The sequence below is a fragment of the Gallus gallus genome, chromosome 17, assembly GCF_016699485.2.
Source record: "Gallus gallus isolate bGalGal1 chromosome 17, bGalGal1.mat.broiler.GRCg7b, whole genome shotgun sequence".
Lineage (NCBI taxonomy): Eukaryota > Metazoa > Chordata > Aves > Galliformes > Phasianidae > Gallus > Gallus gallus.
Genome location: NC_052548.1, coordinates 1,278,915 through 1,294,239, shown reverse-complemented (window position 1 = coordinate 1,294,239; position 15,325 = coordinate 1,278,915). Strand labels below are relative to the sequence as shown.

At 44.5% G+C, this 15,325-nt stretch overlaps 1 protein-coding gene across 2 annotated transcripts in view; it reads left to right on the top strand.

The window, feature by feature from the left end:
* Positions 1-15,325, top strand: part of RABL6 (RAB, member RAS oncogene family-like 6) — a 54,663-nt gene that overhangs the window by 15,829 nt on the left and 23,509 nt on the right. For both annotated transcript variants that reach the window (XM_025141425.3, XM_046901941.1), the window contains exons 4-8: positions 4,797-4,849; positions 6,440-6,531; positions 7,400-7,540; positions 8,667-8,772; positions 13,333-13,436. In XM_025141425.3, the coding sequence (XP_024997193.1) occupies positions 4,797-4,849; positions 6,440-6,531; positions 7,400-7,540; positions 8,667-8,772; positions 13,333-13,436 (496 nt within the window). The remainder of the gene's footprint in view (positions 1-4,796; positions 4,850-6,439; positions 6,532-7,399; positions 7,541-8,666; positions 8,773-13,332; positions 13,437-15,325) is intronic.

The following is a 15,325-nucleotide window of genomic DNA, read 5'->3' as shown; positions in this document are numbered from 1 at the left end:
ATTCCTCTTAGTATGCACCTAAAGCCATTAGTAGGGAGAGGTGTGCAAGTCCTATCCTGTCTCATGCAGCAGTTGTAGATATGTCCAGGATAGAAAGACAGCTTGTTCAGGACAAGAGATGTTTGTGATCTATGAAGAGTTTTGGATGAGTGTTTGTAGCTACCTGGGTTTCTGTTTTACCATTAGAAATTCGGGCCAGCAGAATTTAGCAGTAATTAAAGAAATGGTGTCATTTTGACATTCGGAAGAGCCATGTTATTTCCACTGACTTGAAATTAATTCAAGTGGGGAAAGGTGTGCGCATCCTAGCCATCCCACAACTTCAGTTGCACTGAGTAAAATCAGAGCACATTGAGGGAGATGAATTGCAAGAACAGAGAAAGACCGGGATTAATATTTCTACTCTTTTCAAATGACAAAATAAATGACACCAGTGCAGTGAATATTTTAGAAATACCTGCATTTTGCTCTGGTGTACAGAAGCATCTGCCAGATGTGCTGTCAAGGTGTTGAGGCTACTTCTGCAGCCTAGAGCACTTGCAGAGCTGATTCTCAAGGCCTGCTGAATGTTTTTCCCACAGCTCTTTCCGTTCAGAGGATGCCCCAAACTCTTGTTTCCATAGCTGACACTAATTGCTTGGCAGCTAACAGGTGGTATAGTTGACAGAAATTTACCAAATGTAGCCTGCAGAGTTGTGCAAGAGAAGCGTAGCAAACTTCTTAATTAGTGCTACCAGCCAACATAGCTTTCAGCAGCCTACGGCTGAATTCACAGGGGATGTATGTGATATCTGTGCACATTTCCTATAATAGAGTGTTAGATGGGTGATTTCTCTAATGCAATTTTTCTTCATTTAAGTAGGGAAGCACCTCAGAAATAAATCTTTCAGAAATAACTTTGTATTTCGTAACTAACCTTTACCTGCATGTCAGAAGAATGAAACGCTTTGTTTTCCCCAGTGTCATGTGCAGAACCACAAATTTCACAAGTAATCACTTGATGTTCGTCAGCTGTTTCTGTCCCATGTTGCAGACTCTTAGAAGAGTCAACAGGGGTGGCTTTGTGGGTGCATCTGAGCTGCCAAACATCTTGCATTGTCAATGACAGGGTGAATTTCTAGAAATTATGAGAAGGAATTCCAAGTCTCTGTGATGCCATTTTTACTTAGTTAACTCACCACTGTTTAGACTGGAACAAAGTTGATTTAGAAGTACAGTTCTTGATTGCTCTCCATAACATCTGGAAGATATTTGATATCTGCAGTGCATAACTGTAGGCCTTGCAGGATTGTTTGCTGCACAGTGCTGTTCATTTGATAAAGCTCTGGAAACTACTGTACATAGCTAGAGTTTAAACAGTACCTGGGGGCAAGGACAGATGTGTTCATGGTATATCCACACTACATTTCGTCAGCACTAGGTGAAAAAACGTGCTCTTGTATACTAGGGTTCCTGGCAACAGGTGGTGATGAGTGTCTACACTGGAAAGTGATGATAGCTGATGACCACTTTGCTGATGCTAGTTACTGGTACATACTGGTCCTGGGCTCTAAGGTTTGGAAATGTGATTACAGTGTAACTGACTTTACAGGAAGCTTTAAGTTAAACCCTGACTTGTTTTCTGGTGCTGCTAAGTGACAAGGAATGCAGTCAGGAATGAGGAGGATGCACAGAAAGCTCGGTACCCTGGACTTCAGGAGAGCAGCCCTTGGTCTCTTAAGGGATCTGCTTGGTAGAGTACCATGGGATAAAGTCCTGGAGGGAACGGGGCCCCAAGGAATTTGATTAGCATTCAAGGATAACCTCCCTTATGCTCATGGTGATGCATCTCATCAAAGAGGAAGTTGGGCAAAAAGCATCAGGTCTGCATGGATGAACGTGGAGCTCCTGGCCAAACTCCAGCACAGAAGGAAACCTCCAGAGAGAGAAAGCAAGGACAGGTAGCCTGTGAGGAGTATGGAAAGATTGTCCAAGCAGACAGGGATCAGATTTGGGAAGCTAAAAGCTTCTATAGATGTGTTAGTGATAAAGGAGGACTAGGGAAAATGTGGACCCTCTCTGGAAGGAAATGGAAAATTTCTTTACCCAGGGGTGAAGAAAACTCAACAACTTTTTTTGTCTCAGTCTTCACCAGAAGTGCTGTAGTCATGCTGCCCTAGTCACAGAAGGCAGAGACAGGGGCTAGGAGAACAAAGAACTGCATGCTGTAGGAAAAGATAAGGTTCAAGACCAGCTAAGGGATCTGAAGGTGCACAAGTCAATGGGACCTGCCAAGATGCATGCAGAGTTCCAAGGAAACTGGTAGATGAAATGGCAAAGGCATTGTCTGTCATATTTGAGAAGGGTCATATTTGTGGCAGTCAGATGAAGTTCCCAGAGACCATAAAATGGGAAACGCAACCTCCATATTAAAAAAGGTTAAAAAAAAAAAAAAAAAAAAAAAAAAAAAAAAAAAGGAAGATCTGGGGAAGTACAGGCTAGTCTGTCTTACCTCTGTACTGGGTAAGATCATGGGGCAGATCCTCCTGGAAACTATGTTAAGACACATGGAAAAGAGAAATGGTTGATGATATCAAGCGTGGCTTCAATAGGGGCAGATCCACCCTGACAAATTTGGTGGCCCTACAGAATGGGATTACAGCATTGGTGGATAAGGGGAGACCAACTGATGTCATCTACCTTGACATGAGTAGAGCATTTGGCACTGCCTTGGACAGCATCCTCATCTCTAAAGAGACAGGCATATAGAGGATGGACTGACTGTTCAGTGGGTAAGGGATTGGCTGGATGCTTGTGCTTAAAGAGATGTGGCCAACAGCTTGATGTCCAGGTAGGGACCAAGAATGAGTGGTGGTCCTCAGGGGTCTGTATTGGTACTGTATCGGCAGCGCAGCCAGCAGGGTAAGGGAAGTGATTGTCCCCCTCTGCTCTGCTGTTGTGAGACTCAACCTGCAGTGCTGCTTCAGCTCTGGGCACCCAGCCCAGGAAAGATGTGGAGCTGTTGGAGTGAGTCCAGAGGATGCTGTGAGGATACTCAGAGGACTGGAGCATCTTTGCTATGGAGACAAGGCTGGGATAGCTGGAGTTGTTCAGCCTCAGGCAGCAGAGGTCCTGGGAAGACCTTAAACATCCATCCAGTTCCTAAAAGGATCCTAGAGGAAAGCTGCAGAGGAACTTCTTACAGGGACAAGTAGTGATAAGACAAGGAGTGATGGCTTTAAACTAAGGGTAGATTTAGAGTAGGTATAAGGAAGAAATTGTTCACAGTGATGGTGGTGAAGCACGGGACAGATTGCCCAGAGAAACTATGCATCTTCTCTCCATCCCTGGAGCTGTTCAAGGCCAAACTGGGTGTGGCTTTTGGCAACCTATCTGGTGGTTGGTATCTCTGCCCGTGGTAGGTAGTAGGAGCTGGGTCGTTTTTAAGGTCCCTTCCAACTCTATGATGCTATGAAATGCCAGTGGTACTTCAAAATGTCAATCTGTGAGCTTAATCAGAGCTTACTGAGGCTGTAAGAAAAGGGACACGTCATAGAGGATCTCACCTTTAAGTATAATGGCTGCATTTTAGCATGTACCTTAGCAGAAGCAGGTGAGCTGGAGAGAAACGTGAAGATTTATCTAGATGGAATTACGGCCATGAGGTGGCAGAAGTCTTTATTACCAATTGTCTATGTCTTCAGTTATGTAGTCTGTTGCCTTTTGCACTTTCCTATGAGGTTGATGGGAACTTTATCTATCCCCATATCTGTCCCCCCGCCCCCAATACAAGAAACATGTAGAGCTGTTGGAGTGGGTCTAGAGGGCCATATGAATGATCAGAGGGCTGGAGCACCTCCCTTATGAAGACAGGCTGAGGGAGCTGGGCTTTTTTAGCCTTGGAGAAGAGAAGACTGCAAGGAGACCTCATTGCAGCTTTCCAGTATTTAAAAGGGGATTATAAACAGGAGGGGAATCAACTCTATACAAGGATAGATAGTGACAGGACAAGTGGCAATGGTTTTAAGCTCAAGGAGGGAAGGTTTAGATTAGATGTTAAGAGGGAGTTCTTTGCAGATAGGGTGGTGATGTGCTGGAACAGTCTGCCCTGAGAGGCTGTGGGTGCTCCATCCCTGGAGGTGTTCAAGACCAGGTTGGATGGGGTCCTGGGCAGCTTGGTCTAGTACCAGATCGGAGGTTGGTGGCCCTGCTTGTCGCAAGGGGTTGGAACTTGATGATCCCTGAGGTCCCTTCTAACCCAAGCCATTCTATGATTCTAGCTTATTCTTGTGTGCGTCACAAGGCAGTCCTAAGCACCTAATGGGATCTGAAATCCCATTTATTTCCCAGACTGCTTGCCTCAGGTCGGTGCGATAGTACAGCAGTGTCGCAGCATCTCAGAAGGCCACGCATGGTGATTGTGCAGCTCATTTTTAATAGCCTTATGGTCTTTTGCTTCTTCAATGCTCGTGCAAGTAGTATTACAGGACAGCTTCCTTTGTGGTTGGAGGATACACCAAAACAGATATTACTGAGTCACTGGGATTTTATGTTGTGAAGAGCATGGTTTAAGCTGCTGCAGGCTTCCTTTGTATTTATCTTTGAGTTAGACTAGCTGCTAGTCTTGAAAAGAGTGGTGGTTTTTCTTTTGCAAGGCATGCCTGTCCCACCCCACCCTTTTCCCAAGGCTTATAGTAGAATTCGGATCTGCTTTAAGGCCATGTTCCAAATGCTGTGGTCCTGACCAAGGATTCACAGATCCATCTTGGAGTTCTCTACCCAGTGTAATGCATTTGTTTTTTACAATTCTTTTTAAGGAAAATGCAAAAAACGAGGAGATGGTTTGAAACTGGAAAACGACCCTCAGGAGGTGAGTCACCATGAATGTCCATATCTGCCTCTCAGCAGGAGGCCTCTTGTCCACCTTTGGTCCATGGAGAGTAAGTTCTGGATTTGTTTCTACTGTAAGGCTGACCCAGAGGGTGAATAAGGGACAGTGTGATCCCTAATGCTCTTCACTCTTTTGCCTGTGCCTTTTATCCCTGTTTGTGCCCCTGCCACAGCTTTCCTGCTGTTTGCTGTTTTTCTTTTGGGAATGACCCCACCCCAGCTGTTTACTCTGTAGCTTTGTACCTGTTTGCACACAGTGAGTGTCAGGAAGCCCTTTTGTAATGGGCTTCCTGAGAAAAATGAAGAAATCGCTGAATGCCACCTTGCTGCTCCTTAAAACTGGTCTAGCAATTACCTTTTAACACCCTTTGAAATGTAGAGGAGGCAGGGGCAATATAAGTGTCGCTAGTGTGTAAATGTAAATAGTGGCTTCCTCCAGGCTCCTGCACAAATGTGTGTCCTTTGGATCTATTGCTGTAGAATGAAGTGCCGTGTGGGAGAGTGTAATCTTACATTCCCCAAACTGCATTTGGGCTGCCAGTGCATTTCTGTGGTATCTCTATCAAAAGCTGCACTATTTTATCCTCAGGAAAGGTCAGTTTAAAGGCGCTTGATTGCGTGATCTCTACTGCAGATCTTAAAGAGCTTTATCCCTCCTGTTCATATGTCGTTGCATTTTAGGGTGCAGTGCATGGGCAGAGTTCTGGTACTTGTTCAGTAACCTCTTGAAAACCACTAGAAATTGATGCAAAATCTGGTGTTACTGATACACAGATTGCTGAGCACTCAGTTATAGGGATGAGTCACAGCAGTGAAGAGTTTTCTGGCACTGAGGATGGCAGTCGTCCACAATCCATGTGATCAAATCTGACGGATTTTCTCCAAAAATGTTGTTCTCTTATGGGAAAAGGCCTCTATGAGAAAAGTTGTGGCAGCTGCTTCTTCCTTCACAGTTGTGTATATTTTTCACTCTTGGCAGATGAGTCAGAGTTGTTCTGTTGGTACCAAATTGCAGCAGGAGCCTTGCAGGTTCAGTTGTGACCACCACTGTATTTTATGCAGAGTCCAAATAGCGAAAACCAAACTGACTGCTAATGCATACTTTGAACTCTGCGTGGAAGAAAATCAGTAGAAACTACATCCTAGCTGTACACATCAGAAACATTAGAAATACAGACAATATTTGGGTTGGCAAAGAAATGGAATGTGGGAGGCAAGTTCTCTGCACTCTGTTTTGTAGATTATACAGACTTATCTTGCTAATGCAGGATTTCGGGGCACAGGGAGAGAGGAAGAAGTGCATTTTAGGACTTCCTGCCAGTCATGGTTTCTTTTCAAAGGCTGCCAGGTGATACACGTCCCGATACACGTCCTGGTCCTGTGGGCACTGCAAGCTGTGACCCATCAAGGCACCTTTTCTAAATGATGATAATGTGAACTCCATAGGTACTTTTTACAGTGGCTGTCACTTTTGGCAGTTTGCCTATTTAGCACTGTATCAGTTGTATTCTGTATGAGCCTGAAGTTGAATTATTTACTGCTCTTTTTGCGTTTCTTTCTTTTTCCTCAGGCAGAGTCAGAAATGGCCCTGGATGCAGAGTTTCTGGATGTGTATAAAAATTGCAATGGTGTAGTGATGATGTTTGACATCACTAAACAGTGGTAAGACATCTTCAGCAGCATGCACTACATCACATGATTCTCACTTGTTTGGTGAAAGCAAGTGACTTCTGGACCTCTTGATTCCCACATGGCCTCTGGTGCTGATAAGCAGCCTAATGAGTCAAAGCTAGCTTGTATCCCTTGAAATAATAGCTTTATCTTCTGGCATGTCTTTTAATATCCTCCTCTCCTGGGTTTGTTTCAAACAAGCAGTCTCCCTGTGGACTTGTGAACTGCAGTTTCTATATACTGCTATCTGAGGCTTGGTAATGAGCACTGTCACAGGTGCAAAGTGTATGGTGGACATGTTATGCCTTGCTGTACAGACCACAAGGGGAAAGGGAAAGCTAGAGAGGAATTTCCAGGAAGACAGATGTCAGTAAGGATTATTTAGATGCCCTAGGCTGCATTAATACACAGAAATAACTAGCTGTTCATTTTGCATATATGAGGAGGAGGGGAAGAGTCATGTGGGAACAAGAATTGAAAGAGGAGATGGTATGAGTTCCTGCTTTATACTTAAGCTTGTGTTATGCAGGTTTGTTATGGTTCGGTGAGCTTGCGTGAGTGGGGGAACTCTTTTGCTTACCTCATAGAATTTTGTAGGACTGAGGGAAAGATTGCAGCAAGAGGTGCGAGGTCTCCACTGGAAGTGCATTATTGAACTTGTCATTTTTGAATAAAGAACAACACACATGTATTTACAGTTAATGTATTAGGGGTGAGGGGGAAGAGGGAGGCCACAGCATTGAAGGGATTTTGGACAGAATTCTTACTTTGTGTCTTTTCTCTGTGGTTTGTGCATGCAACTGCTTACAGAATGATGGCTCGCTCTCATTTGCCTGTGTCTGTCTCTTCTTTGGTGAAGGACATTTAACTATATTCTGAGGGAGCTTCCTAAAGTGCCGACCCATGTTCCAGTGTGCGTGCTTGGGAACTACCGAGACATGGGGGAGCACCGGGTCATTCTGCCTGGTGACGTGCGGGACTTCATTGACAATCTGAACAGGTAACTGGGGGTGGCATCCTGCTCTTCAGACAGAGGAGCAGGCTTTCACTGTTCGCTGTCATCATCCATAGAGAACTGTTGCCGCTGTGTTTGAAATCTGCATCACATTTATCCTCCAGCCTTCAGCATCTCCACAGAATGTTTTCTGGGTACAGCCAAATCATACTCCTCCTTTGCCATCCAGGCAAGATTTTTCATCTTAGAGGTCTCTGAGGCGCTCTGTTACATAAGATATTACTTATTGATCAGCACTCAATAGAAAGTACCTTTCAGTGTGGGTTTATGTTTTTAAGGCAAATTTTCATTTTCTCAGTCTTTATGACTGTTATGCATACAGCAATGGTATCGATATCGAGACTTGATTCTGTACAGTAGTCATTTCTTCACAAATATATCTCTATATGTGACTCAGCCGAGTTTAATGCATAGTGCTGATGCTTGAGTAGGTGACTGAATGTAGGTGTGCTTCTTGTTTTCGAAATAGAACCTTAACTGAGAAATGAATAGCTTATCTTTCTATGAACCCCCTCCCAGTTTAGTAAACCAATGACCCAATGTCCTGACGCAGTATCTCTCAGTCTACCATGACACCACAGCCCCCCAGCAGCTGCATTCCAGCTTTCTCTGCTGCCCTTCAGGAGGGACAGAGAGTCTGATTAAAAGTGTGGAGTTGAATTCCTCCGTGCAGAAAAAATTGTACCTGTTGACGTTCATTGGTGCTTGCTGAATGTTTATGGAGACCAGACAGTGGTGTCGGCGCAGTGAGGTGGCGGGGGGGGGGGGAGGTGCATTTCAGCAGTGGAACATGGCTTGTGTTTCATGTTGCTGTTGCCATTTGGCCATGGTCAGCTTTTGCACCACAAAATGAAGAGTGTCTCAATCAGCTCATCCATGCAAGTCAGCTAATGGTGGTAATTTTTGAAACATATCATTTTGTAGCTGAGCATTTGCTCTATCAAATATTATTATCATGCTCTTTGTATCTGTTGTAGTTTCCATGGAAATAAATAGGAGACATTACTTTTGGAGGATTGTTCATGGAATGTAATTCAGCAAGTGTCTCTCCTGTGTGTTTGCATGTCCTTTGTATGTTTTTTTTTTCTCTTTGCCTTTCTGGTTGAGACAGGCCTCCTGGCTCCTCATATTTTCGCTATGCTGAGTCTTCCATGAAGAACAGCTTTGGCCTCAAGTACCTGCATAAGTTCTTCAACATCCCCTTCTTGCAGCTGCAGGTAAGAGACGCTGCTTCCATGACGTGTGCGGGGCAGAGTTCGTGGGCATTTGACTTTATATGTGAAATTTTTTGTTATGGTTGGTGAAGGATCCTGAATAGATTTTTGTTTTCATAAGAGTGTAGTTAACAGAATTATATTAGTATATTGGTGCCTGTGACTTGAACTTGACTCTGGAGAAGGACTTGGGGGTCCTGGTGCACAAAGAGCTGCAGGCCACCAGCGCCCTGGGCTGCACCCACAGAGGGCTGGCAGCGGGCAGGGAGGGGATTGTCCCCCTCTGCTCTGCCCTCGTGAGGCCCCATCTGCAGTACTGCGTCCAGGCCTGGGGCCCCCAGCACAGGAAAGACGTGGGGCTGTTGGAGCGGGTCCAGAGGAGGCCACGAGGACACTCAGAGGCTGCAGCACCTCTCCTGCAAAGACAGACCGAGGAGCTGGGGGTGTTCAGCCTGGAGAAGAGAAGGCTGCAGGGAGACCTTCCAGAAGTTGAAGGGAGCTTATAAGCAGAAGGGGAACCAATTTTTAACATGTGCAGATGGTGACAGGACTAGGGGGAATGGCTTTTAATGAAAAGAGGGGAAATTTAGGTTAGATGTTAGGAAGAAATTCTTTACTCAGCTAGTGGTGAGGGACTGAAACAGGTTACCCAAAGAAGTTGTGAGGGCCCCATTGCTGGAGGTGCCCAAGGCTGTGACTGCATGGGGCTCTGGGCAGCTTGACCTGGTGTGGGGCAGTCAGCCCATGGAAGGGGGTTGGAGCTAGGTGATCTTTGGGGCCCCTTTCAATCTAAACCATTATATGATTCTTTGCTTGTAAAAGGATTCATGTTTGCCATGTTTGAAAGTGCTTACCTGTGTAGAAAGGCTCCAAGGTGATGAATTTCTTGCTGGCAAGAAAACAGCAAGCAGTGTTATAATAACCAAGTCAGAAATATTGCACGTATTTTAAACATTCTATTTAAATTCTGTTTTGTCAATCAGTTAAAACTCAGATGAGAAAATAGTATGGACTGAATAGTTCAGAGACAACAAATTACTGGAAATCCTTGTCCTAATCTGAATGGTATCTGATCTGCTTGGATCCTATAGCAGCAGACCCAAGTCTCTGATTTCTGTCATAATGAACCATCTTGGCTTGACTGAGAGAAAAGGTAAGGGCTGAATGGGCATGGCAGGGTGAAATCCTCAGCTGTGGTCCTTCAGAAGAGGACCTTAAGACGTCATCCATCATACAGGGGTCCTTGATGCCTCTAGGGGTGCAAATGATGTTGCATCGGTGCTTTTTTTTTTTTTTTTTAATGAAAAAATTCAGACAGTTGGTCTTGATTTTCTTTTGCTAGTAAGTGAAATATCTGTGTGCTTTTTTACACACGTAATCCAAACTGAAATGCTAATTCAGGGTAAGCTTGGATGTGTTAGTGAATGTTACCACAGCCCAAGTCAGCACAGCAGATGCATTAGAAAGAATCAGGATAAGAAAACTGAATATATGAAAACCTAGTAAAACAAGTCGTCTTTTTGAGGAGGAAGCTATTTTTACAACTTGCAGCTCAGTTGAGAAGACTGAAGCCTTCCAGCATGATGTTGGTGAGATGTTTGCTTCTATGGCTTTGGTTCCTGTGATAAAATGGTGTCTTTTGGAAATCAGGCAGAATAATTTGTTTCCAGGTTGTTTTGTTTGTTTGTTTGTTTTTGTAGATATCCCCTCTTCTCAAATAGATGTTGATGAGAAACTGAGACATCAGCATGGGCTTCCAGACAGATTTGTCTGAAAGCTGCTAGTATGATGCTCTTAATGGTCACTACATGCAGTGGTTTTCCTAAATACGGATGTAAGCAGGAAGGGCTTGCATGGGAAGAGCTTTAGGGTGAGAGTCTTAGGGCATGTTTCATTTAAATGTGCTGTGTATCAATAAGCGTGATCTATAAGTCTGAGACTGAAAGGACACTTGAACAAGGTAGTTGGCCCCAAAGCCAGGGAACTTCTTGAACAGATCTCAGACTTCAGGGAAATAGAAGAAATAAACCTGGTATGGCCTTTCAGCAGTTCAGAGATGTCAGGGACAGCTGCCCAGGATAAGGTGAGGGGATGGGGTGACCAGTTCCCCATTGCTCTCCTGTGCAGTGGGTGTGGGGTTGCACTGGGGATCATCCAGAACACAAGGTGCAGGTGCTGTGTGTGGGTTGAGCTCACTTACTGGACTGTCAGATCCTGTGGTTTGGTTTGGTTTTAGTTCAGAGAGACTTGGCAGCTAGAGGACTGGAAAGCAGTACTGCTCCTGGTACTTGGGTGCAAAGGAGGGTTAAAGAGGGGTCCTGCCATGCACTAATGCACGCAGGATTTCATTGGCCTCAGTTGCCTTTTGAGGTTTCTGTGCTGCCTGCTTGCTCTCCCGCAGCTCCCTGAGGGCAGAGGAGCTGCTGGGCTGCACGTGTGACTCCACTGTGTCCTTCGTGGAGCCGGTGTTCAGCGCCCTGCTTTCAGGTTGCGCATCTCTGTGTTCAGCTTCCCCATGCATCTTTCATAAAGGAAGTGGCGGGTGAAATCCATACCCCTGGTACAGAGCAAGCTCCCCCTGGTAGCCTGGCCTCTTCAATTATTTATCAGTTCCTTTGCAGGGGAAGGAGCCTCATATCTGAGGACGTGGTTTAGCCCTGGGTACAGCCAGTGGCCTGCATGGTGTGCTAATGGGATCAGGTCAGCCGGGCTTTTGGAGCACTGCAGAATTCTGCAGGCAGCTGAAATTGCCTTCTCCCAGAAAGCACTTGAAAGTGGCATTCAGCCAAAGCCCCGGTCTGCAGCACATGCTTTATTCCCTTCTTTTGGGTCATTGCTAAAAATAAGCTGCTGCTTTAATATTTTAATGCCAGCACGGTAAAATAGAATTTATTTTTATGTAGTTAGAAGTCCACTATTAGTAGTGAGTTTCTCTTGATTAAATCCAAGTTCTGAGTTTACTGCAATCTAGAAAAATAGAAATAAATAAGACCTCACATGCACATCTTATTGCTGAAGTACAAGGAAAGGCAAACCTCTTGTTTAATAAAAGCTATTATCAAAGTGCCTAAGGTAAGCATTGGAGAGCAGTGTCCCCTTTGCCTCTGTCTATTCAGATAATTTGATCAGCATTTCCTTCACTCATTTAGGAAAAAAAAGAGGACCAAGAAGCAGGAATCTTTCCTTTCTGTGTGATTTTTTTTTTTTTGTGCTTGCAGTCTATGAATAATAAAAAAGGATGAAATTGTTACTTCTGAAATGTTGGATGCAGGCACCATAGAACAAGCATTTAAAGTCACTTAGTACAGATCAGTGCTTCTGTTTAGTGCAGCAAGTTTAAATGTGTAGCATGTTTTGCTGAAGTTTCCTTATATAACACAATGAAGGGAATTCAAGTTAACTAATGGCTTCATAATTCTTTGTATACATTTTAATTGAGTTCACATTTCCATCTGCATAGTGCCTATGGATATGAAGATTAAAAAGTATCTAGTACAGGAAAAATGGATTAACACAATAACAAAGCATAAAAATTAAGAATGTCAATAACTGCTAAGCAGTGAATTAAATGATTGTAGAAATGTTGAGCAAGGCCACGTCTTTCAGCAGGTTAACATGTTTTGCAGTTATCGGTCCATATGAATCACCTGGCCGGGAGATGCTGGAGCTGTTGCTGTTGGAGGGATCCCCAGAGTGGTGCAGCTGCTGGTGCTGCTGCCTTGCAGCTCTCTGGGCAGCTGCTGCAGGCCAGCCCTCCAGCTGGGAGTGCAGGCACTGGCTCAGCATAACGCGTGTGGTTATTGATCTGTTCACAGTGCCTTTCAGGCAATCGGGAGGGTTGTGCCAGGGCCTTTTGCAGCTGCTTTAGAGTCCTTTAAGATGTCACTTCCCTTCAGCTGAGGCTTCTGCTTGTGATCTTGGGAATGTGGAAGGAAGGACCGAATTAAAATAACCCAACCCATTTTATGTCAGTGAAGTGTACTTTATTTCAGTTTCACATGGACTGCAGTGTCTGTCTCTCACCTGTGAGGCAGCAACCGAAGGCAGCGGGGCAGTGACTTCTAAAATTCCTCTTTGCTGGCAGGCTGTGATCCCTCATCTGTCCCAGCAGTCGAAGAAAAGTTATTGTGAGGTTTTGCACCAGTTGAGTCCTACTCACAGGAGGGCTTTTTATTGCAAAGAAAAAACAAAAAGGTCAGAATGAATGGGTTGCACAACTGCTTTCCACAGAAGTTGATACTGCTCTCCAAATGCAACCAGTGGTCCTATTTCTGGAAATCACACATTATTGGTTGATGATCTGGTCCTGTATGGCTCTCAGAACAGATTACTTTCATACAACCAGACTGTTTGGATCAGTGTGCTTTTTTGCTACCACTTCTGCTTCCCTGCCGCCCTGCAGATGTATTTAAACTGAACACCATGAGATGGACCAAAGCTCCTGTTTAATTAATTGCTGTGGGTAGAGTGGTGACACCAGATCTTGGTGCACCCTGAGAGTGCACAGAGATCTGTTACAGTGACCCTTCCTGCTCAGACCCGGCTTGTTTTTCCTTTCTTTAGAGGGAGACATTGCTACGGCAGCTGGAGACGAATCAGCTGGATATTGATGCGACTTTGGAGGAACTGTCAGTGCAGCAAGAGACAGAAGATCAAAACTACGAACTGTATGTCACTGAGCAATCTTTTCTAACTGTTTTGTTGCAGTCTGGGTATCATACAAATGTTGTATAGCCCTAGCTATGGCTTGTGGCCAGGCTGAGGTAGTCAGTGAGTGACATTTAGGGTTTCTTTGGAAGTCGTAAAATGTCGCTTTAAGTGATGTCTCCCAGAATAAAGCATGAAGCAAGCAGTTTGGGATCCCTGTCAAAGGGTCTGTTGCCTACAAGCTACAAGCATGTGACCTATGGGAGGGCAGTGGAGGTGGAGCTGAGCAGTACACCTGGAAGTAGTACATGATAATGGGGTTATAGATAAGTATGTTGTAGCCTCTGATGCTGAAAGGGGATATTTTCCATCTCTGTAGTGTTCAGCATGCAAGTTGATTCCTTTTCTTCTAGCTGTGGCATTCTTGAGTATGGTGTGTCTTGTGAAAGGCAGCAACTGATAGCTACAACGTGGTTGTCTTTTGTTCCCTCTGAATACTTTTAGTCTCCTCAGAGTACTTCTGGTTTGAAGCAGAGACTGTTTTCCTGCTGCCTTATGTTTGTTCAGTGCCTCATCTGTTTGTTTGCTGCTTGAAATGAGCATTTGCCAGAGTTAGCCCTGCAAAGCCAGTGCATCTGTATCACAGTGAACTGGAGCCTCTTCGGATTTGTATGATGTTAGCGAATGGATTCCATGAAGTCCTACTGCAAGGTCTTTATTTCACTGACCTGCAAGGCGAGTCAACCCCAGAATGGTTTGGGAGAAGATTCTTTACAGGCAACTCAGCTGGAAGTTGGAATCAATGATTATGAAATATTCATGCACAGCCATTTGAAAGCACTTTTAGACCAAGTTTCAAATTCTGTAACCTGGTCAGTGTGTTTTCCTTCATGAGAGCACTGAAATTGCCCATATAAACACAAAGCATTACTGTTTCCAGAGCAGTCACCTCACTCCATTCTTTAGTGATTGGCTCATTGCCTTGTGCCTTCAGCATTTCTCTTGATGTCCCTTCCCAAAGGGCTGGGCTGCAAGGGCTGTATTGTCAGGTTGATTTCCAGTCTTTTTTCATTCTCCATCAGTGATAGGAGGATACTTAAAAGAATTGAGACTTGGCAGAGCTATTCCAAACTCACACCAGAGGATCTTACTGCTTAGTCATTGTTCTCCTGTACCTTACACCTTATGCTTTAGCATTTGCTGGACCATCTCATGAAAACTATTTTCTACCAATATCCACTTCTGGATTCTTTTTTTTTTTTTTTTCTTCTCCACGTGAGTGAGTCGGACTTACTCTGAGAAGCATCTGCTCAAAACCAGAGCTCAAAGGAAGCAGCAGGGGATGGGATGGGGCTGATCTAGTAGGATAGCAGGACCTTCTAATTCCAGCAGTGGATGTTTTACTGGATCCTTCCATCCAGTGTAACATCATCATACAACATTTCTCATAATATTGGGTGCTTCCACTGCAAGAGAGTGCTCTTCCTGTAGCACCTACTCCTGCAGAAGTACTGTAGTTACTAAAGAACATAATTTACAATGTGTCAGCATCCAGAATCCTAAGGCCAAGCAGGCCACATTGGTGCAGGCAGAATGCACAATAAATCAAAGGTATGTGCTTGCCTTTTGCAACCTCAAAATACCTTTCATGCACTGTGTTGTGGAAAATACCACTTCCGTATGTTGGAAATATCCAAATAATTTTGTCAGGACGGTATCTCTGATAAAAGCAGATTTTATTCGCGATTGCAAATGGCGGGCGTCCCACAAGCAGGAGAGTGCGCTTATGGACACGATATGACAGCTTTTGTACCTTGTTTCCCCCCCTTGCCTCCCGTGTTTCCCCACTGGCTGGGTACTCCAGGTTCACAATCTTATCAAAAGGTTTATATTTGTTAATTACTTGTTA